The sequence below is a fragment of the Amaranthus tricolor genome, chromosome 17, assembly GCF_026212465.1.
Source record: "Amaranthus tricolor cultivar Red isolate AtriRed21 chromosome 17, ASM2621246v1, whole genome shotgun sequence".
In the NCBI taxonomy this organism is placed as follows: domain Eukaryota; kingdom Viridiplantae; phylum Streptophyta; class Magnoliopsida; order Caryophyllales; family Amaranthaceae; genus Amaranthus; species Amaranthus tricolor.
This window is the reverse complement of record NC_080063.1, coordinates 9,101,401-9,117,897: the sequence shown is the minus strand read 5'-3', so window position 1 is coordinate 9,117,897 and position 16,497 is coordinate 9,101,401. Positions and strand designations below refer to the sequence as shown.

The 16,497-nt window shown below is 32.0% G+C and overlaps 2 protein-coding genes across 2 annotated transcripts; both read left to right on the top strand.

Moving 5' to 3' along the window:
* Positions 1-214: 214 nt before the first annotated feature.
* LOC130804374 (uncharacterized) lies at positions 215-7,119 on the top strand. The gene is made up of 7 exons (XM_057668787.1): positions 215-374; positions 463-925; positions 2,751-2,889; positions 3,042-3,103; positions 5,414-5,552; positions 6,452-6,685; positions 6,777-7,119. Exons 1-6 carry the CDS (start codon positions 281-283, stop codon positions 6,587-6,589), a joined length of 1,035 nt encoding a protein of 344 aa, XP_057524770.1. The 5' UTR covers positions 215-280; the 3' UTR covers positions 6,590-6,685; positions 6,777-7,119.
* A 5,836-nt stretch (positions 7,120-12,955) lies between these two features.
* Positions 12,956-16,132, top strand: LOC130803716 (protein ACCELERATED CELL DEATH 6-like). Its single transcript, XM_057667916.1, has 5 exons — positions 12,956-13,619; positions 13,861-14,387; positions 14,799-15,224; positions 15,343-15,426; positions 15,932-16,132. The coding sequence occupies exons 1-5, from the start codon at positions 12,956-12,958 to the stop codon at positions 16,130-16,132; spliced, it is 1,902 nt and encodes a 633-aa protein (XP_057523899.1).
* Positions 16,133-16,497: the final 365 nt, after the last annotated feature.

Genomic DNA, 16,497 nt, shown 5'->3' with positions numbered 1-16,497 from the left:
TAATAATAACAATAATAATATAAATAAAAATAATAAAAAAAATGAAAATGAAAAGTTATTAATTTCAATGACAAATTTGTAAATTTTTAAAATTTAGGGGCAAATTCGTAATTTTATTCGAAGGGGTGGCGAAAAAATGAAAAGGGTGGCGACAAATAAGAATTGGTTATTAATATACTCCCCAATCCCCATCCCTCTTAGATTGCATCATGTACTAGTAATAACGTTTGTTATGTTTATGTTGGTTAAGAATTAGGATTAAGTGCATTAGTCGTCCACAATGAAGCACTGTCTAACCCTAGCTCGAACTTCACTCTTATCATCTCATTTCTCCATTTTTCATTTACCTAATTCCATCCCTAAATTTCCACAAGGTATTCTTTGTCTTTTTTTCATCATTGTATCAATATATATTATTTGCATTTATTTCTCAATTAATTTGCAGTTCTATTTCTTGTTTAGGGTTACACCAAAATTATCGAAGAATTCGATGCATTCCACAACATTCAATTGCAGAAGCTGTTGCAATTGCTGAGCCTTCAATCGTCGAACAATCAGAAGACACGACTAACGACACAGTTGCGCAATTACTCGCCTCCAAGAATAATGATAGTGTCTCAAAGCTAATGAAAATGGAGAGAAAATCAACTCCTTGTACTGATAACTATGGTCGTTGGTTTCCTTATCTTGATAAATTTTGTGCAAATGGTGTTTATTTGGACAGTGCTGAAGTTCTGGAGGTGTTGGATCCTCTATTGTTGGATGTGAGGAAAGAGAGATTTAGGAATGTGGTGAAGCATCGGAGTTATGGTATTTGTCTTGTAGTTGAAGGATTGACTGATTTCGGGAATGTTTCAGCTGCATTTCGATCTGCTGATGCCCTTGGCTTCCAATCTGTCCATGTTATTTCTTGCGGTTCCAAAAGGTGGTGGATCAACACTTTTTGAGGTGAAAGAGTTCTCTTTCTGCCTCTTTTTTAATGTGCATTTGCTGTGATTCATTTGCAGTCCAAAATTGATGTTATTTGAACTTAACCAAACTAACTGCAGTTGTGTGAACTAATGATTTGAACTTAAGTATCTAATCCTGTTTTTAAAGGTGAAGTCTGCACACCCTGGTAATTTATAGAATAAATAAAATTATGAAAATGATTTTTTCTGTGAATAATTTATTTATTCATCAATTCATAAGGTTGCCGAAAACAGCATTGGACTTTTGATATGATAAACATTTTTATGAGCTTATATTGATGCTGTGTGATTTGGCTGAATGCCTACCTAGTTCAAACAGAGTAGGTAATCCTGACATTAGAAGGAACTCATGAAAACAAGCTAAACAAATAAATTTGAACATCGTGGGTCAGTTTTTAAGGTATGCTTGTATCGGGGGTAATACATTCAAGAATAACGGGGGGAGGGGGGATTAAAAGTCACTCATAATTTAGGAAAATGACATTGTCAAAGGGGGGTGGTGATGATTTGAGAGGGTGAGATTGGGAACTACAACTGTCATTTTTAAGGTAATAATTACCGCTAGAAAATTTTAGGGACCAAAATATATTGTTAAGGGTATTGATTTGAGGGGGATATTGAGAGGCAGCTCCAATAGTAGTTTTTTTGACTGAGTTTGCTATGAAGGTAAAAATAACCCTTTAGTATAAACCATGCTTAAAATTTTAGATCTAGAATTATTTTAAAATAAACTAAAATTAATCATAAAATATTTATATATTGGAAGATAAAAAGAATAAACATTGATGTTTGATGTTTAAAAAATGTTGAAGGAGTGAAATTGCTTGCATCAATTGAGTAATTTGTGTGTGGAATTTTTACTGATTGACAACAACAATGTTTAGCATCATTTTGGAAATGTCAAAATTTTCAGTTACACCAAAAAAGATTAATGCAAGAGTTAATAGTTATTTTCCTAATTTTAATAAATAGGACATTGAAGCGCAAAACGCAACACTCATCCCATACAGCATACTGATTTATTCGAACCAAATTGTACGGAAACACAATTTAAAATACTAAGTTAATATTTCTCGAATCTGGTTTGCATCAAAATGGATTTTTTTTTTCTTTTTTTTTTTAACAGTTATGGTTATATTATATTCTATTTTTGTGACATAAGGCTTTTGATTTACGAATAGTGTTATGGTTATATTTTCTACTTATGATCAATGTGTTTGGACGACATCAATGCCCAATATTAGCTTATATTGTATCAAATTTCATTTCTCAAGCTTTCGAAACTGTAAATTAACATTCTTGTAATCATTTCGTTTCTTGTATCAAACTGAATTATGTTTCTCATATGGAATCGAATTTCGTTTTGTGTAAATTGTAATAATTTAATTTTAATGTTACATGCTACCTGCGAAGAAGAATAGGGCATGCCCTTTGGTCTGAAATAGAACATAATATTAGCTTTTATTGTATTAAATTTTGATTTCTCAAGTTTTCAAAACTGTAAATTAACATTTCTCATATTCATTTCATTTCTTGTATCAAACCGAATTTTGTTTCTCATATGGAATCAAATTTCATTTTGTGTAAATTGTAATAAGATTTTAATTTTAATGTTACATGCTCCATGTGAAGAAGAATAGGGCATGCCCTTTGGTCTGAAATGAACATGGTGGTGCTGTGTGCCTCTGTATTTTTTCTTTTTACTGTTTATAACTTGCTTTCGTGTTTTTTCTTTCTCTTGGATTGTGCCTTTATAATGGTTTTTGCCTATGTACACAGGTACAGAGATAATCGGCATGTCAGCATGGGTTCAGAAAAGTGGCTGGATATTGAGGTCTGGGACTCCACTCAAGAATGCTTTGAGGTTCTTAAATCACGCGGATACAGAATAGCCACTACTCATCTAGGAAAGAACTCGGTGATTAATCAACCTTCCTGTTGAAGATGTTTTACTATATGATTGAGTGCATAGTTCTTGAAGATTTATTTTATCACTAGCTAGTGTACTTGAATTTATTGCATACTATTTAGTTTTATTTTCATTTAAAGGTTTTCTCTTTTTACAATCAGGTTTCAGTATATGACATGGATTGGTCATGCCCAACTGCTATTGTTGTCGGGAATGAGAACAGGTAATTGTTGAAGTCATATGTGTAAATTTCATAGGAGGATATTTTCAAAACAATATGTGCCTCTTTTCTTACATGATATTTCATTTCACTAACTACCTATATGCTTCACAATATTTAATTTTGTTATAAAGTCCTTTTTATTAGCTTTTTTCATTTGAAGAAATTTTAACATTTGTGTGTTGATGGGAGTTTACATCCTTTCTGTTTTTTTTTTGTTTTTTTTTTCGAGCATTAGTGATAGGGCATCACACTTTGAATCCTCTTCTAGGTATGATGTGTTACATGGATTTTTTTGGTTCATTTTGGAGGATAGCCTTTGTAGCTTGTGCTATACTTATATCAAATGTTTATATTAAATGTTTAATTTCTTATTTGGCAAACTTTTTCTCTTACTTATACCCTCATGGATCTAACAATATACATAATTGCCATTATATTGTCATTTTTCCTTATTTTTTCTCCTTTCACTCCTATGTGGTCCTATGGGATTCTTCCCCTTTTTTTGTGAAATTAGTGCATTATCAAATATGACAGTTTTATTTACTATTAAAAACAAGAAAATATTATTTATAAGTTTATTAGTTCATATTATATTAATTGATTTGACTCGAAATTAACTCGTATAATTAAATCAGCTATATAAGTTTATTTAAGGTTTAAAATTTTGTCTTTCGCCTAACTTGTTCATTAAACACATGGGTTAGGTCAACCCATATAATTAATTGAGTCAAAAATCTCAACCCAAACTCACTTATTTTGGTTTAGGTTCAGGTTAGGTTAGCAGGTCAAGTCAGGTTTTGCTGGGCCTAACTATAAGAGACTGATGTGATCTTATTTGCCCATAAATGTTAGTTGATTGTTAAAAAGCGTGTACTTGCACCATTTTTAACGAACACTTGCCATTTTTTTGGCATAAAAGACTACATAATTGACGACCAAATGCCTACTATATAATAACATAAAAGGGTTATTTTTATAACTTTTCTGTTTTTAACAGCCACTTGAGCGTTTTTTGCATAAAAGCTCACGTGACTCTTTGTACAAACCTAAAGATATCATGTGAATTAAAGAAACTTTTTCTACCATGTATAATAAAGAGTTGAAGGATACTAGGTAGAATTTCTATTTGGGGTAATGATTGTTGTTGATTACTCCCTCAATTACACCGAAGAGAATAAGAGTGAATTTTAAGGGAAGTATGTGGAGTTGTAATATTTTATTCTTTGGTGTGATAAATGTCACATAAAATGAAGAGAAAAATTGAATTATGTGGATGATATTAAAAAGAGTATAAAAGTGTGGAGGAAATTAAAAGAATGTGGCATGGTCCAATTTCAAATAAAAAATTGATGCAAAATAAGATAGAAAATTCAAAATAGAAACTGATGTAAATTTGAGAGACGGAAGGAGTAGTTTACATGCCTTTTTGGGACACCATTGATCTCTTGTTCTATTCAAAATAATTGCTTACATATTGATTTGTTACTATTGAAGTATCAGGATGACAATTGCAATTTTAGGTACTTGGATTTTTTAATTTATTTCTTATTAATAATAAAAAAAAAAATTTCTAAGTTAAATTATTTTATATAATTGAAATTTAGAAGTTCATATCAAATTTAAAATAACCATGATAAGGCCATCTCTTCATCATTTTACATTATTACAACAAGGCTACCTTTGATAATAATTTTTTTTTGGCTATCAAAAATACGGCCCTTTTGATACAATTTCCCTTCATTTAATCAAGTAGGTATATGTAAACCCAGTTTCCAGTTAATTGCTTGATCACAAAAAAAATCGAAGGTTTTGGTTTTTCCTTCCACGAATTTCCCTACGTCCCTGCGTCTGTGTATTGCTTGTCTTCTGTCTACCTTTTCATCTTGTCTTGTCTTTTCTTATGTCTCTTCTATTTGCAGTCCCTTGTCTTTCTTCATTGCATATTGGTTTTATTCCTGTTGCAGTCTGTCCGTCTCATCCAGATGGTTTCCACATTTTTATCTGTTAACCACAAAAGGGCATGCATTTGATGCGACTTCTATATCTTTAGTTTGTTTTCTGTAGTGATACTGATTGTTTGATGGTGCACTTTGACGTTTTTATCTATTATGTGCTGGTTCTCAAAGTGGTTAACAGTTTGCTAGTCTAGAAAGAAAAAGGAAAGTTTATTCTTAATACTAAATTGAGACTAGCTAATAGTTAAAACTTAAAAGAAGCTAATATTTGATTAGGATTTAGGAATTTTTGAATGGCTGGAATCTTGGGACTATTATGGAAATTAATATGATGATCATATTTGCATTGTTGCAGGGGCATTAGTGAAGAAGCTTTAGAGTTATCAGATTTGCACTGCATTATTCCTATGAACGGCATGGTTGATTCCTTTAATGTTTCTGTTGCTGCTGGAATACTAATGCATCATGCTGTTTGTGACAGAACTTCACGCTTGGTAAGATGGCAATGCTTTAATCATGAGATTGGTTTTGCATATTAGGATATCAAGGTGAAAAGTGAAGTTGTAATCGTCTCAGCTTCTTAATGTCTGCATTCATAGGGCTGTTCTCTGCGAATGAATACATTGGTTATTAATCAAATTGTCCTCTACGTTTCATTGAGACACTTTTTTGAGATAAATTACTTCATTCCACAAGTCTTGATTGTTAGCATAATGAATCTAGTTTTTTTTTTCTTTTTCTTTTATTCTCATCCCCTCTTTATCATCTTTTTATATGCATTTTGTCCTCTTCTTTTTTGCAAGTATGGTAATTTCAGTTGTGCTCAATAATGCTGTCATTATGCTAGAAGATATCCTGCAAAACCTTTTCATTAATCAAATTTTCCGCGGTTTTTGATTCACAAAGATTTTGGGGAGATATAAAACACACTTTAGTCCACAACTTTTAATTGTTAGCATTATGATGTAGTTTTTGTTTTCCTTTTCTTTTTATCCAGTTTTCCCCTCTGCATCATCTTTTTCCTATATATTTTGTCCTTCTATTTCTTGCAAGTATGGTGATAACAGTTGTGCTCAATGATGCTGTCATTATGCGAGAAGATTTACAGAAAAATGTTTTCTTAATCTTAATTGCCTTTTTCTGAAGCATAGTATGAGATTATGAGTATGCTATAACTCTCCGGTGTTATTTAGATTGTTTTCAAGGCATCATTTTGCAGATTTCATTGTTGTTTTAGGCATTGCAACATATCGAGGAACACAATCATCCTATTTGAAAAATCCAGATTCATGACATTGCTTGAAGTTTCTTTCTTGGTTAACCGAGCAAATGTCATTATTATGGTTACAAATGCTTCTGATTAGTTTTTGATCATATGGTATTCTATTTGCAGGGTTCTCATGGTGATTTAACCTCGAACGAAAGTCAAATTCTACTAGCAGAGTTTTTTCTGCGACACAGCAATAGTGCGATCAGCACTGTCAATGAATATGCCAAAAGGAAATCACTGGACCCAGTGTCAAAGCTATGATGTGATTCTTTTACTCTCTATAAACTGTATCTGGTCCGTCTATTTTACGCATTTTGTAAAACTATCAGCAAGCGTTCATGATCAAAACTCAAGAGGGTATGTTTCAAGTTTCAACCATTAACACGTATTATTAGTTGGCTAGATTAAATTGCCCTGGCTTTGCCTTAATATTACTTGATTTCTGCAGATCCCAATAGTCACAAGGATTACAGGAAGTTGTGCTGAGTGCTGAAGAGGGGTTATTGAGTAAGTGGAAATATGCGAAGAAATCATATGTTCGGTTCTCTTTTCTCGATTCCTTATTATTCAAAGTAATCAAGAGTCGAGTAATGAGTATGTTTGTTTTTTCTTTGAGCTATTCACCTGCAAAAATAAGTGAAGGACCAAAATTATTAGTTTGTATAAAGAATTTTATTGTTTCACTCCTGGTTTTGTAACTCGAATTAAACAGAATTGCAATTCAAGATGGGTCACCAAACTGACCTCAATTCGAATGAAATCAAATGATCTGGTGAGTATTTGAATCGAAAGACAACTGTTTGTTTAACTTGTCTTCGGTGTATATACAAATTTGTAAACAGTGTCCTTCCTTTGTTTTGGTTGTTGGTTACACTTTAATAAAAGTGTGAGAGCTTTTTGGTCAAAGTGTAACAAATAAACCAAAACATAAATAAATAGTTATTTTTGTAATAATAGTCAAAAAATGTTAAACTTTTCGAGGTTTGAGAAATATGACTACAAACTCTATAGAACTAGACAAGTTGTAGATTGTTTAAAATGGCAAAAGATGTTCTTTTTATTACCAAATGCTCCATGATACATGGCCTATTTAGTAATTTTCATCCTTTTTTTCCCTGAAGTTATGCGACTTATCTATTGTAGCATTTTCTTTTTTGCTATTCTTTTTTTTTTTGAAGGGTCTTTCTCTTTCTTGCTATAATTCTTTCTACAAAAGTTCTCTAGAGACGGCTTTTAGAGACGCAATTGGTTTAATATATATTATTAGAAAAAAAAAAAGGATTTTTAAATTTAAAAACAAACATGCATCTTTTAACCTATTTTTAATCTATTGAAGTTGGTGTTTTAACCTATTGAAGTTGGTGTTTTAACCTATTGAAGTTGGTATTTTTAACCTATTCGAGTTGCTTTTTTTAACCTATTAAAAGTTGATATTTCAACGTATTTGAAGTTGATGTTTTAATCTATTAAGTTGTTAATTTATTGGAGTTAATATTTTAACATGTTAATTTTGGTATATTAATATTTAAGTTATGTTTTATGCTGTTTAAATTGGCATTTTAATTTATTTAACTTGGTGTTTTAACATATTGAAGTTGATATTAACGTATTTAAGTTGGTATTTTAATAGTCGAGTTTGTGTTTAATCCTAATAAAGTTGATATTTTAACCTATTTGGTGTTATTGTTTTAACTTGTTAAGTTGTTAATCTATTGAATTGGTAATATATTGAAGTTGGTATTTTAACCTATATAAGTTGGTATTTTATGCTATTTAAGTTGGTATTTTGACTTAAAGAAATTGGTATTTTAACCTCTTAATGTTCATACTTTAACCTATTAAAGTTGGTGTTCTAATATGTTAAGGTTGTTATTTTAACCTGTTGAAGTTGGTGTTTTAACCAACTACAACAAGATAAAACACCAACTTTTATAGATTAAAATACCAAATTTAATAGATTAAAACACCAACTTAAACAGATTAAAATACCAACTTAAGCAGTATAAAACACTAACTTAAACAGATAAAATACCTACTTTAATAGGTTATATCATCAATGTAAAAAGGTTAAAATAACAACTTAAGCAGCATAAAACCCTAATGTAAACAGGTTAAGATACCAGTTTTAATAGGTTAAAAACACATCAACTTTTATAGGTTAATATCAACTTCAATAGATTAACAACTTAACAGGTTAAATCAACAACTTAACAGATTAAAACATCAACTCCAAATACCAACTTTAATAGTTCAAAACACCCATTTAAATACGTTAAAATACCAATTTCATAGGTTCAAATATCGACATCAATAGGTTAAGGCAGGTTAAAAAAACATTTGTAAGTAAGTTACATTTGGGCTAAGAGACTGTCTCTCAGGAGAATAGTTATAGTCTAATAAACATTCAACAAAACTTGGCATTTATTTTAGGGATACATTTCAATCACATAATAATTCATTAGTCACTCTATATTTTTCCGTTGTCATATGGAGTAGTTCTTTTGGGACATGTCAAGACCATTTACTACTGAAACTACTCATCGGCCTCCCAATGAGGTTGCTGGAGAAATATGAAAAAAAAAAAATAATGTGACATGTCGTCTAAAATACTTCAAATACATAAATATTTTCAAAAGACGAGATACTTAACAATGCATGAGGTAAATGAGTGAATTTAAAACTCTAAAAAGTCCACGAATATTTATCAAAGCAACCAAACTATAAATTTAGAGTTTGGGCTCTTAGAGTATTGTATGTTCTCATATATTTTTAAAATAAAAATACAAATTTGTATATTTAAAAAATAAGCGGACGAACAGATTTATCCGTGCGTATTATTTTGTGTTGATACCAACACGTATATTTTAGTGCGCGAGTATTACCCGACTAAAATTTTAAACTTAAAAAAAAATGTCCAAGCTCAATCGTTTAGTCTAATTTTAAAAACACGTTTTTAAGGAAATACTTAAACCAAAACCTACTCTGGGAGCTTTATGCTTTACTGCCACATCTATTTTTTACGAAATACATGTAAGGCTAAACAACTATAAAATAACTTTATACAATTTAACAATTGAACAATTCTTACAACGAACAGTGAAATTTTTAACAGAGACATGATTACTAATAATGAACTAATTTTCTAGGTGAACCCCACTTTATAATCCCTACGCGATTAATAACCTGTATGAATAAGAATGAAAGAAAAACAAGGGAAAAACTCTTAAAATCAGAAAATTAAGTAATTCTAACTCCATCCCGTAAAACAATTAAGTTCAAAAATAGTTTAGGAAAATAATACATAGTTGAATTAAAAATCAATTTGTGTAACTAATATAACATCACATAAAACAATTTATTAATTTGATATATTTAATAATAATAAACAAATTCAAATTTTTAATTTAATGAAACGATTCATGTCAGTAGGCCGTGATTTTACTCCTATACCTATTTCATCAAGTGGTTATCACCTCAAATAATTCAAACTCAGCGGAGTAATATCAGGTAACCCTAGTGTGCACACCCCTCCTACTTGGATGACAACAAATAGAAGAAAGAAAATTAAGTAATTTCAACTCCATCCCGTAAAATAATTAAGTTTAAAATAGTTTAGGAAAATAATATATAGTTGAGTTAAAAATCAAATTTTGTAACTAAATATAATATCAAATAAACTAATTAATTAATTTGATATATTTAGTAATAACCAACATAATTAAATTTTTAATTTGAGGGAACGAGAATGTCAGTAGGTTGAGATTTTACCCCTATACCTATTTCATCAAGAGATCATCACCTCAAGTAATTTAAGGTCAGCGGAATAATCTCAAGTAACCCTAGCATGCACACCCCTCCTATTTGGATCACAACGAATAGAAGTAAGAGCAAACATCATATATTAGAATTAAAACATGTCGACAGCTATACTAACTAAACAAGACAACTTGTACATCACCCTTATACTTAGATCACAACAAATATAAGAACTTCATTTCCCTAATGTTTCACTTTGAGTGATTTAATATATTTTAATAATTAGCCGTAAACACAAATATCCAATTGTAATCTCATTTGACAAATCACCATTTTAACATTAATTGGTGACAATAAAAATTAGTATCATAAATATTTCTCATCTAAGTTTAACTTCATTTTAAATTCGTCATTAAAACAATATTATAAATTAAAACCATGACAAAAATAATAGTAGATATAATATGATATGAGTAATAAGTATATAAAGTTGATAGCTGATATAGTGTTTGACAGAGAATTGATAGTAGATAAGGTTGAGAAACAGCTGATAGCTGATAGTTGGTGGCTAATTGAAGCAACTAATTTGACTAGCTGATTTTATCAACTGATTTACCAGCTGTTTTAATAGCTGATTATTAAAAAGAGTTTGGTAAAATATAATTAATAGCTAAAAGCTAATTGTAAAAAGACTGAAAAATACTTAACTAGCTATTCACAATTTATTCCTAAATTGTATTTTATTTTCAATATATTTATAATTTAAAATATTATCAAGTAAGATCCTATTTAATTTGTCCGAAATTATTAATATCTATTTTTTATAATTAATTTAGGCACAAGTAATTATAAAATAATAATAAATAACCTTTTTGTTTCCATTGTCATTTTCCCTTCCCCAAATAAAAATTCCCATGAGTATTTTTTTCTTCATCTTTACCTTTCTTCCTTCTTTCATTTTTTTTTTCTCTCAAATCCCTTCTTCCCCTGTGTTTTATTTGCTTTGTTCCTCCACCTTTTCCTTTCCTTGTCCAAATTGTGCCACCCTCGTAACACCAACACCTCTCCTTTTTCCTCTGTTTTGACCATCATTTATGGGTTGATTTTGCGTCTAGTGTGTGTCATAACATGGGGCTATATCGTGGCTGGTGGTTGGTGGCGCAATCGTGACAGTGGTGGTTGTCGTTGGTGTTGTGGTGCCATGTTTATTTTGTGATTTGGTTTGTGCTTGTGGTGTTGTAGGATGATAATGCTAAGTGGAATTACGGTTGTGGAAATGGGGGTGTTGTCCTAAAATATGAAAAATTAGCTGAATTCGTTGAACAAGCTGGGTTTTTTTGTAGGCTTAAATTCAGCTTATTGTTCTCATTTAGCTGTATGAATAACCAGTTTACCATATACTCCCTTCTATTCACCTTAAGAGTCCCATTTGACTTTTTATGGATTATAAGGTGAGGCAAAAGTGGGACCTAAGGGCAGGAAAGAGGGTGGTATTATGAGTTTTTTAATGTAAAGGAGAAAAATTAGTATGGGTAATGGAGAGTATAATTGAAAATAGGATAAAGTTACTAAGGGCATAAAAGTCAAAAACCCATACCAAAAATAAAAATGAGACAATTAAGGTGAATTGACCATAAAAAAAAAGGGACACATAAGCTGAATAGGAGGGAGTACTATTTTGACATGTTTGACCTATCCAACCCTCTAATACATCCAATAAGCTAAAAATTCCTCAATCTCTTTTACCGTACACGTCAAAATAAAATAAAATAATACATTTCATTTAAATACATTATTACTTAGTATATAACACTAACGTGATAACCTTTATTGAATGGAGATTGAGAATTACTTTATAAAATAAGCCTACAATATTAACGTACGCTCTTATTAATTTTCATCTAGAATCTGACATTCAAATTATAATTTTTTTTTTAATTCGTATATAGAAAATGGCTTAAAAATTACAAAATACTATATAAGGAAAAGAAAATACTAATAATGAGTGTAATTAAAAAAATAATTAATACGAGAGAAAGAGTTAAAAAGGAAAGGAGAAAGAAATTGATAAGGGTGAAAAGGAAATGAAGAATAATATCAACTTGAAGCAAGAGTAGGAATTAGGATAGGGATAAAACAGAAAGTGGGAGGTCGGTGAGAAAAAAAAACATCACGTATAGAAAGTTTGGTTTTTAAAAATTAATTTTTTATATTTTAAATCAGAAAATAAAATTACAATTTAGTTTTATTGGAAAATTTTAATTTAGATATTATTTTTACTTTTTTTAAAATTTTTGTTAAATATATTTGAATAATACACAGGTGCATCAAACTTGGCAAATAATAAAAAGTGAATGAAAATGAGTAAAAATTTGTTGTGGCATTGGGGGAGTCTAAACATTGGGGTTTAAGTCTTCGGATAATTACACCCACATTTTAATAATAAAAAAGTGATTAAAAATTGATGAAAATTAATCATTCCAGAAGAACAATACAAGACATTCTGCGCATGTTTGTTGGTTGAGAAACAATGTAAGATAAAACCAGGAAGGAAATATATTAGTCGTGCAGTGATCAACTTGGCGTCAATCAGCAACCACTTAGTTTAATTGCACAATGATTAGCATCCTAATTGCATGTACGTCCCATTATCCTCTCAGTGTGTTTACTTGCACAATATAATAACATATTGAAATTCAATACCTACATATGAATTACAATAAGTGCCACTTAGTGTGCAGAACGTGGAAGAACAACTGTGCTTAAAAACATCCATGGGAAGAACTAAACTATCACAGTATCAACTTACCAGAGTGGAATAAAAAAGGCAGGAAAAAGAGATCAGAAAAAACAGGGATGACAACAGCATCGATGGATGTTAATCTTGAAACAGCTGCTAAAGAAGGAGACGTAGCGTACCTCAACCGATTTCATGTGAACAGGGAGACAGAGAATGGAGAAACAACTTTGGAAAGCTCCTTCCTCGGTCAAACACCAGAAGGGGACAACATTCTTCACTTGGCTGCAAAGCGAAACCGGTATAGCTTCATTGAGAAGGCTCTACAGAAGATTCCAGCGGTAGTGTTACTCATTCGTCAGAGCAACTCCAGAGGGGAAAACCCCCTCCACATTGCAGCTCAGTTGGGGCACCTTGACATAGTGCAGGTGCTCGTCAATTCCTACAAGACTCACTTGCGAGATGTCAAAGACATGAAGTTTAGATCTACCTTGTTGTCCCTCATGGTAGTTGAAGAAGGAACGAGTCTTGATCCATGGATAGCTCAAGATTCGAGTGGAAACACCCCACTACATGAGGCTCTTAGGAGTGGGTATGAGGAGGTAGCAATGTACCTGCTTCAAGTGGAACCGAAATTGGCTGATAGTATCAACAATGCTGCGGAAGGCATACTCTTCCTTGCCGCAGCCTATGGTCATGAGCAAATTCTAGAGATGATCCTGACCTCAGAAGTTCCATACAGTTTAAGTTCACCTGCTGGGTTGACTCCACTACACGCACTGATACACAATTGCTCAGGTATGGCTTCCATTGTAATACAAAACCACCTATTTACAAGATTTTTTCATCAAATTCTTAGGCAGCTCTATTCTTTAATAATCTATATATGACTGTAGACAAACATAAAGCCAAATAATTTCGACAAACCTCAAGCCTCAAAGCATTCATAGTATCTTGTTTGCTTGAACAATGTCCTATGCTTTATGAGCACAATTACTTTTCTCGTGAATCTAAGCATTTACATTTAACTCTTATGCAGAGGGCGCTGCCCAGCTTTTACTAAGGAAACACCCAGAACTAGCAAAGAGAGCAGACAAGCACAAGCAAACAGCAATATACTATGCAGCAGTAGCAAATAAAGATAGGCATGTGGAGGTACTACTAAAGACAGATAAATCATGCGCATACCTAAAAGACGAGAATGGTTTTACTCCCCTCCTTATAGCAGCAAGTCTTGGTCAGTTAAAAGCAGTACATATAATACTTCTTCATTGTCCAGAATCGATTACTATTTGTGATACCAATTGTAAGACTGCACTGCACCTAATGAAACTAGAAAGTTATGAAGAAGGCATAGAACTCCTTATGAATCCAGCCATGGAAAGGCTCATTAATGTGCCAGATCTGGAGGGAAATACTCCATTACATCTAGCAGTGAAGAATTCTGATCACATTAAGGCTAAGGTGATACTAGATATGGACAAAACGGGAATTAATTTAAGGAATAAAAATGGTGACACACCCTGGGATTTAACCAAACGACAGCAAGAGCTTTCAGAAAACATGGTAAGCAGCTATATGCCTATATCTACTTTTATTTACTTCCGAGTCAGAAATGACACTTTGCAATTAGCATCATTACACAATTCATTTCAGTGATGCAGGACCATTCCTGGGGGTAGTTTTGAGATGTAACCGCCCAGGGCCCAGCTCGTGAAGGGGCCCAAAATGAGTTAATCCTTATTATTAAAAGTTTATTCTATAATTATATTATTTATACCTTATCATTATATAATTTTAAATTCGTACATTTATTTGACATTAATTGTGATGGAAAAAGAGGAATTATATGATGCAGTTAAAGATAAAAAACAAAAACTTTACTTATACAAGGACCTTTTTTAATTTTCTCCTAGGGTCCAAAACTTGTCAAAAACGGCACTGCAGTTATGTGATATTTTTTTCATGTAATCGCAGGTAAAAATTGGCTATGACCTAATTATGCATTCAAGTGATAAGCACAAACCAACTCAACAAGAAACTGAAAATCAACCTGCAATGATCCCCCAAACAGTACATAATTTACAGGAAGCCAACAAAATAATGCATAATAACTTCAGCATAGTTGCAATTATAGCTGCAATTTTTGCAGCCATTACTTTTGCAGCAGGTTTCCTAGTCCCAGGTGGGTTAGATGTAAATGGGCATGTTGTTCTGACAAGAGTGACCGCTTTTAAAGTGTTCATTCTGTCAAATACAACAGCCATGTGCGGCTACACATTTGTGCTGTTCAGTGCTCTTTCGACGATGATGCTTGGTCAGAGAGATGATAAACCAAGATATTTACTGTCTTTCAACATTTACATTCTTCGACTATCTTTCTATGCAACCTTAATAGCCTTTGTGAGCGTTATGTATGCTCTGACATCAGCTAATTCTATATGGTTAGCAATTGTTCTTGTGTGCCTGCCTCCATGCGCAGTATTTCTAACTATTTCTAAGTCCCTTATTTTTCGCGTAGCTAGATTCTTCTCCAAGCTTTGGATATAATGAGACGGTAAAGAAAACTAGTACTCAAGCATTTCACTCAAGAATCCTCTATCAGGTTTCTAGTTATGTAAAACGAGTAATAGGGTCAATCACACATTTTTCATACTATGACAACTACTTTGCATACCATAACAAAACTATCTGCAGTTCTATTGTATATTCAACAACCTGGAATCAATTCCTGAAAAATTTGATTTATAGCAATCCTACAATATTTATTTGTTCAACCCATTTGGTTGTTGTATTAAATGACGAAAATGTTAATGATAAAAGAAACTTAGCTAGAAAAGTTATTCACATGGATTTATCATCATGCTTGACCTACTATAAATCATTTTTTGTTTTTTCTTGAAATTATTTTCGTTCATTACTGCTTAGAAAGCATGTATTAGTTGATAATAGAATATATCATAGAAAGAAAAACATACTTCAGCATGGAAGTTTCATTAGTATGGGAATCAAAAAGCACCATCAAAATCAATGCTGAAACTCAACTCAATCATCACCATCAAAACACCCATAATCAAACACGGATGTTTATGCCGTGAAATCATGTGCAGAAAACTTCGGCCAATACCTTCTTGGCACAAACCCTGAAACCCTACCGAAAACTTTTAGTCGTTAAAACAAAAAAGGGGGAGAAAACAAGATGTCTTCTCATACTGTCTATTGATAAATGTTTCTTCCATTCGGACTTCGGTCAGCCATCATTCACAACAAAAAGACAGAGAGAGAAAGGTTATCAGTTTATATCGATGTAGTCAAAATCATCAGCAAAGAAGCCTAAGAAAATTAGCAAGCTTATTGTTTTCAGGAGTCAATAAAGCTTTGCCGAAAACGTCACGAGGATCAATTTCGTCAACACCCATCGCCATGGTTAAACTTAATGCAGGATCATCCAAGTCCGCCATAAACTCTTCCCGTACATGATTTTCTCCTCCAAAATGACTTTCGCCGGTGAATGGTCTTTCGTCTATAAACAGGATGGGAATTGGAATAGACAAGAGAGCAGGACTCAAAACGGGTGATCTATTTAAAGGGGAAATTTTGAATACAACTGGCAGAATTTTGGGCAAAAATAGTTACGAGGTAAAACGTCGTCAAAGATTGTGTTTACTAGGGTGAA

Coding starts and splice junctions, on each gene's coding strand:
- LOC130804374 (XM_057668787.1), top strand. CDS start 281: ATGAAGCACTGTCTAACCCTAGCTCGAACTTCACTCTTATCATCTCAT. Junction 2,890..3,041: donor CTCATCTAGGAAAGAACTCG/GTGATTAATCAA, acceptor TTTTACAATCAG/GTTTCAGTATATGACATGGA. Junction 3,104..5,413: donor GTTGTCGGGAATGAGAACAG/GTAATTGTTGAA, acceptor GCATTGTTGCAG/GGGCATTAGTGAAGAAGCTT.
- LOC130803716 (XM_057667916.1), top strand. CDS start 12,956: ATGGATGTTAATCTTGAAACAGCTGCTAAAGAAGGAGACGTAGCGTAC. Junction 14,388..14,798: donor AAGAGCTTTCAGAAAACATG/GTAAGCAGCTAT, acceptor ATGTAATCGCAG/GTAAAAATTGGCTATGACCT. Junction 15,225..15,342: donor ATGCAACCTTAATAGCCTTT/GTGAGCGTTATG, acceptor TTTTTCGCGTAG/CTAGATTCTTCTCCAAGCTT.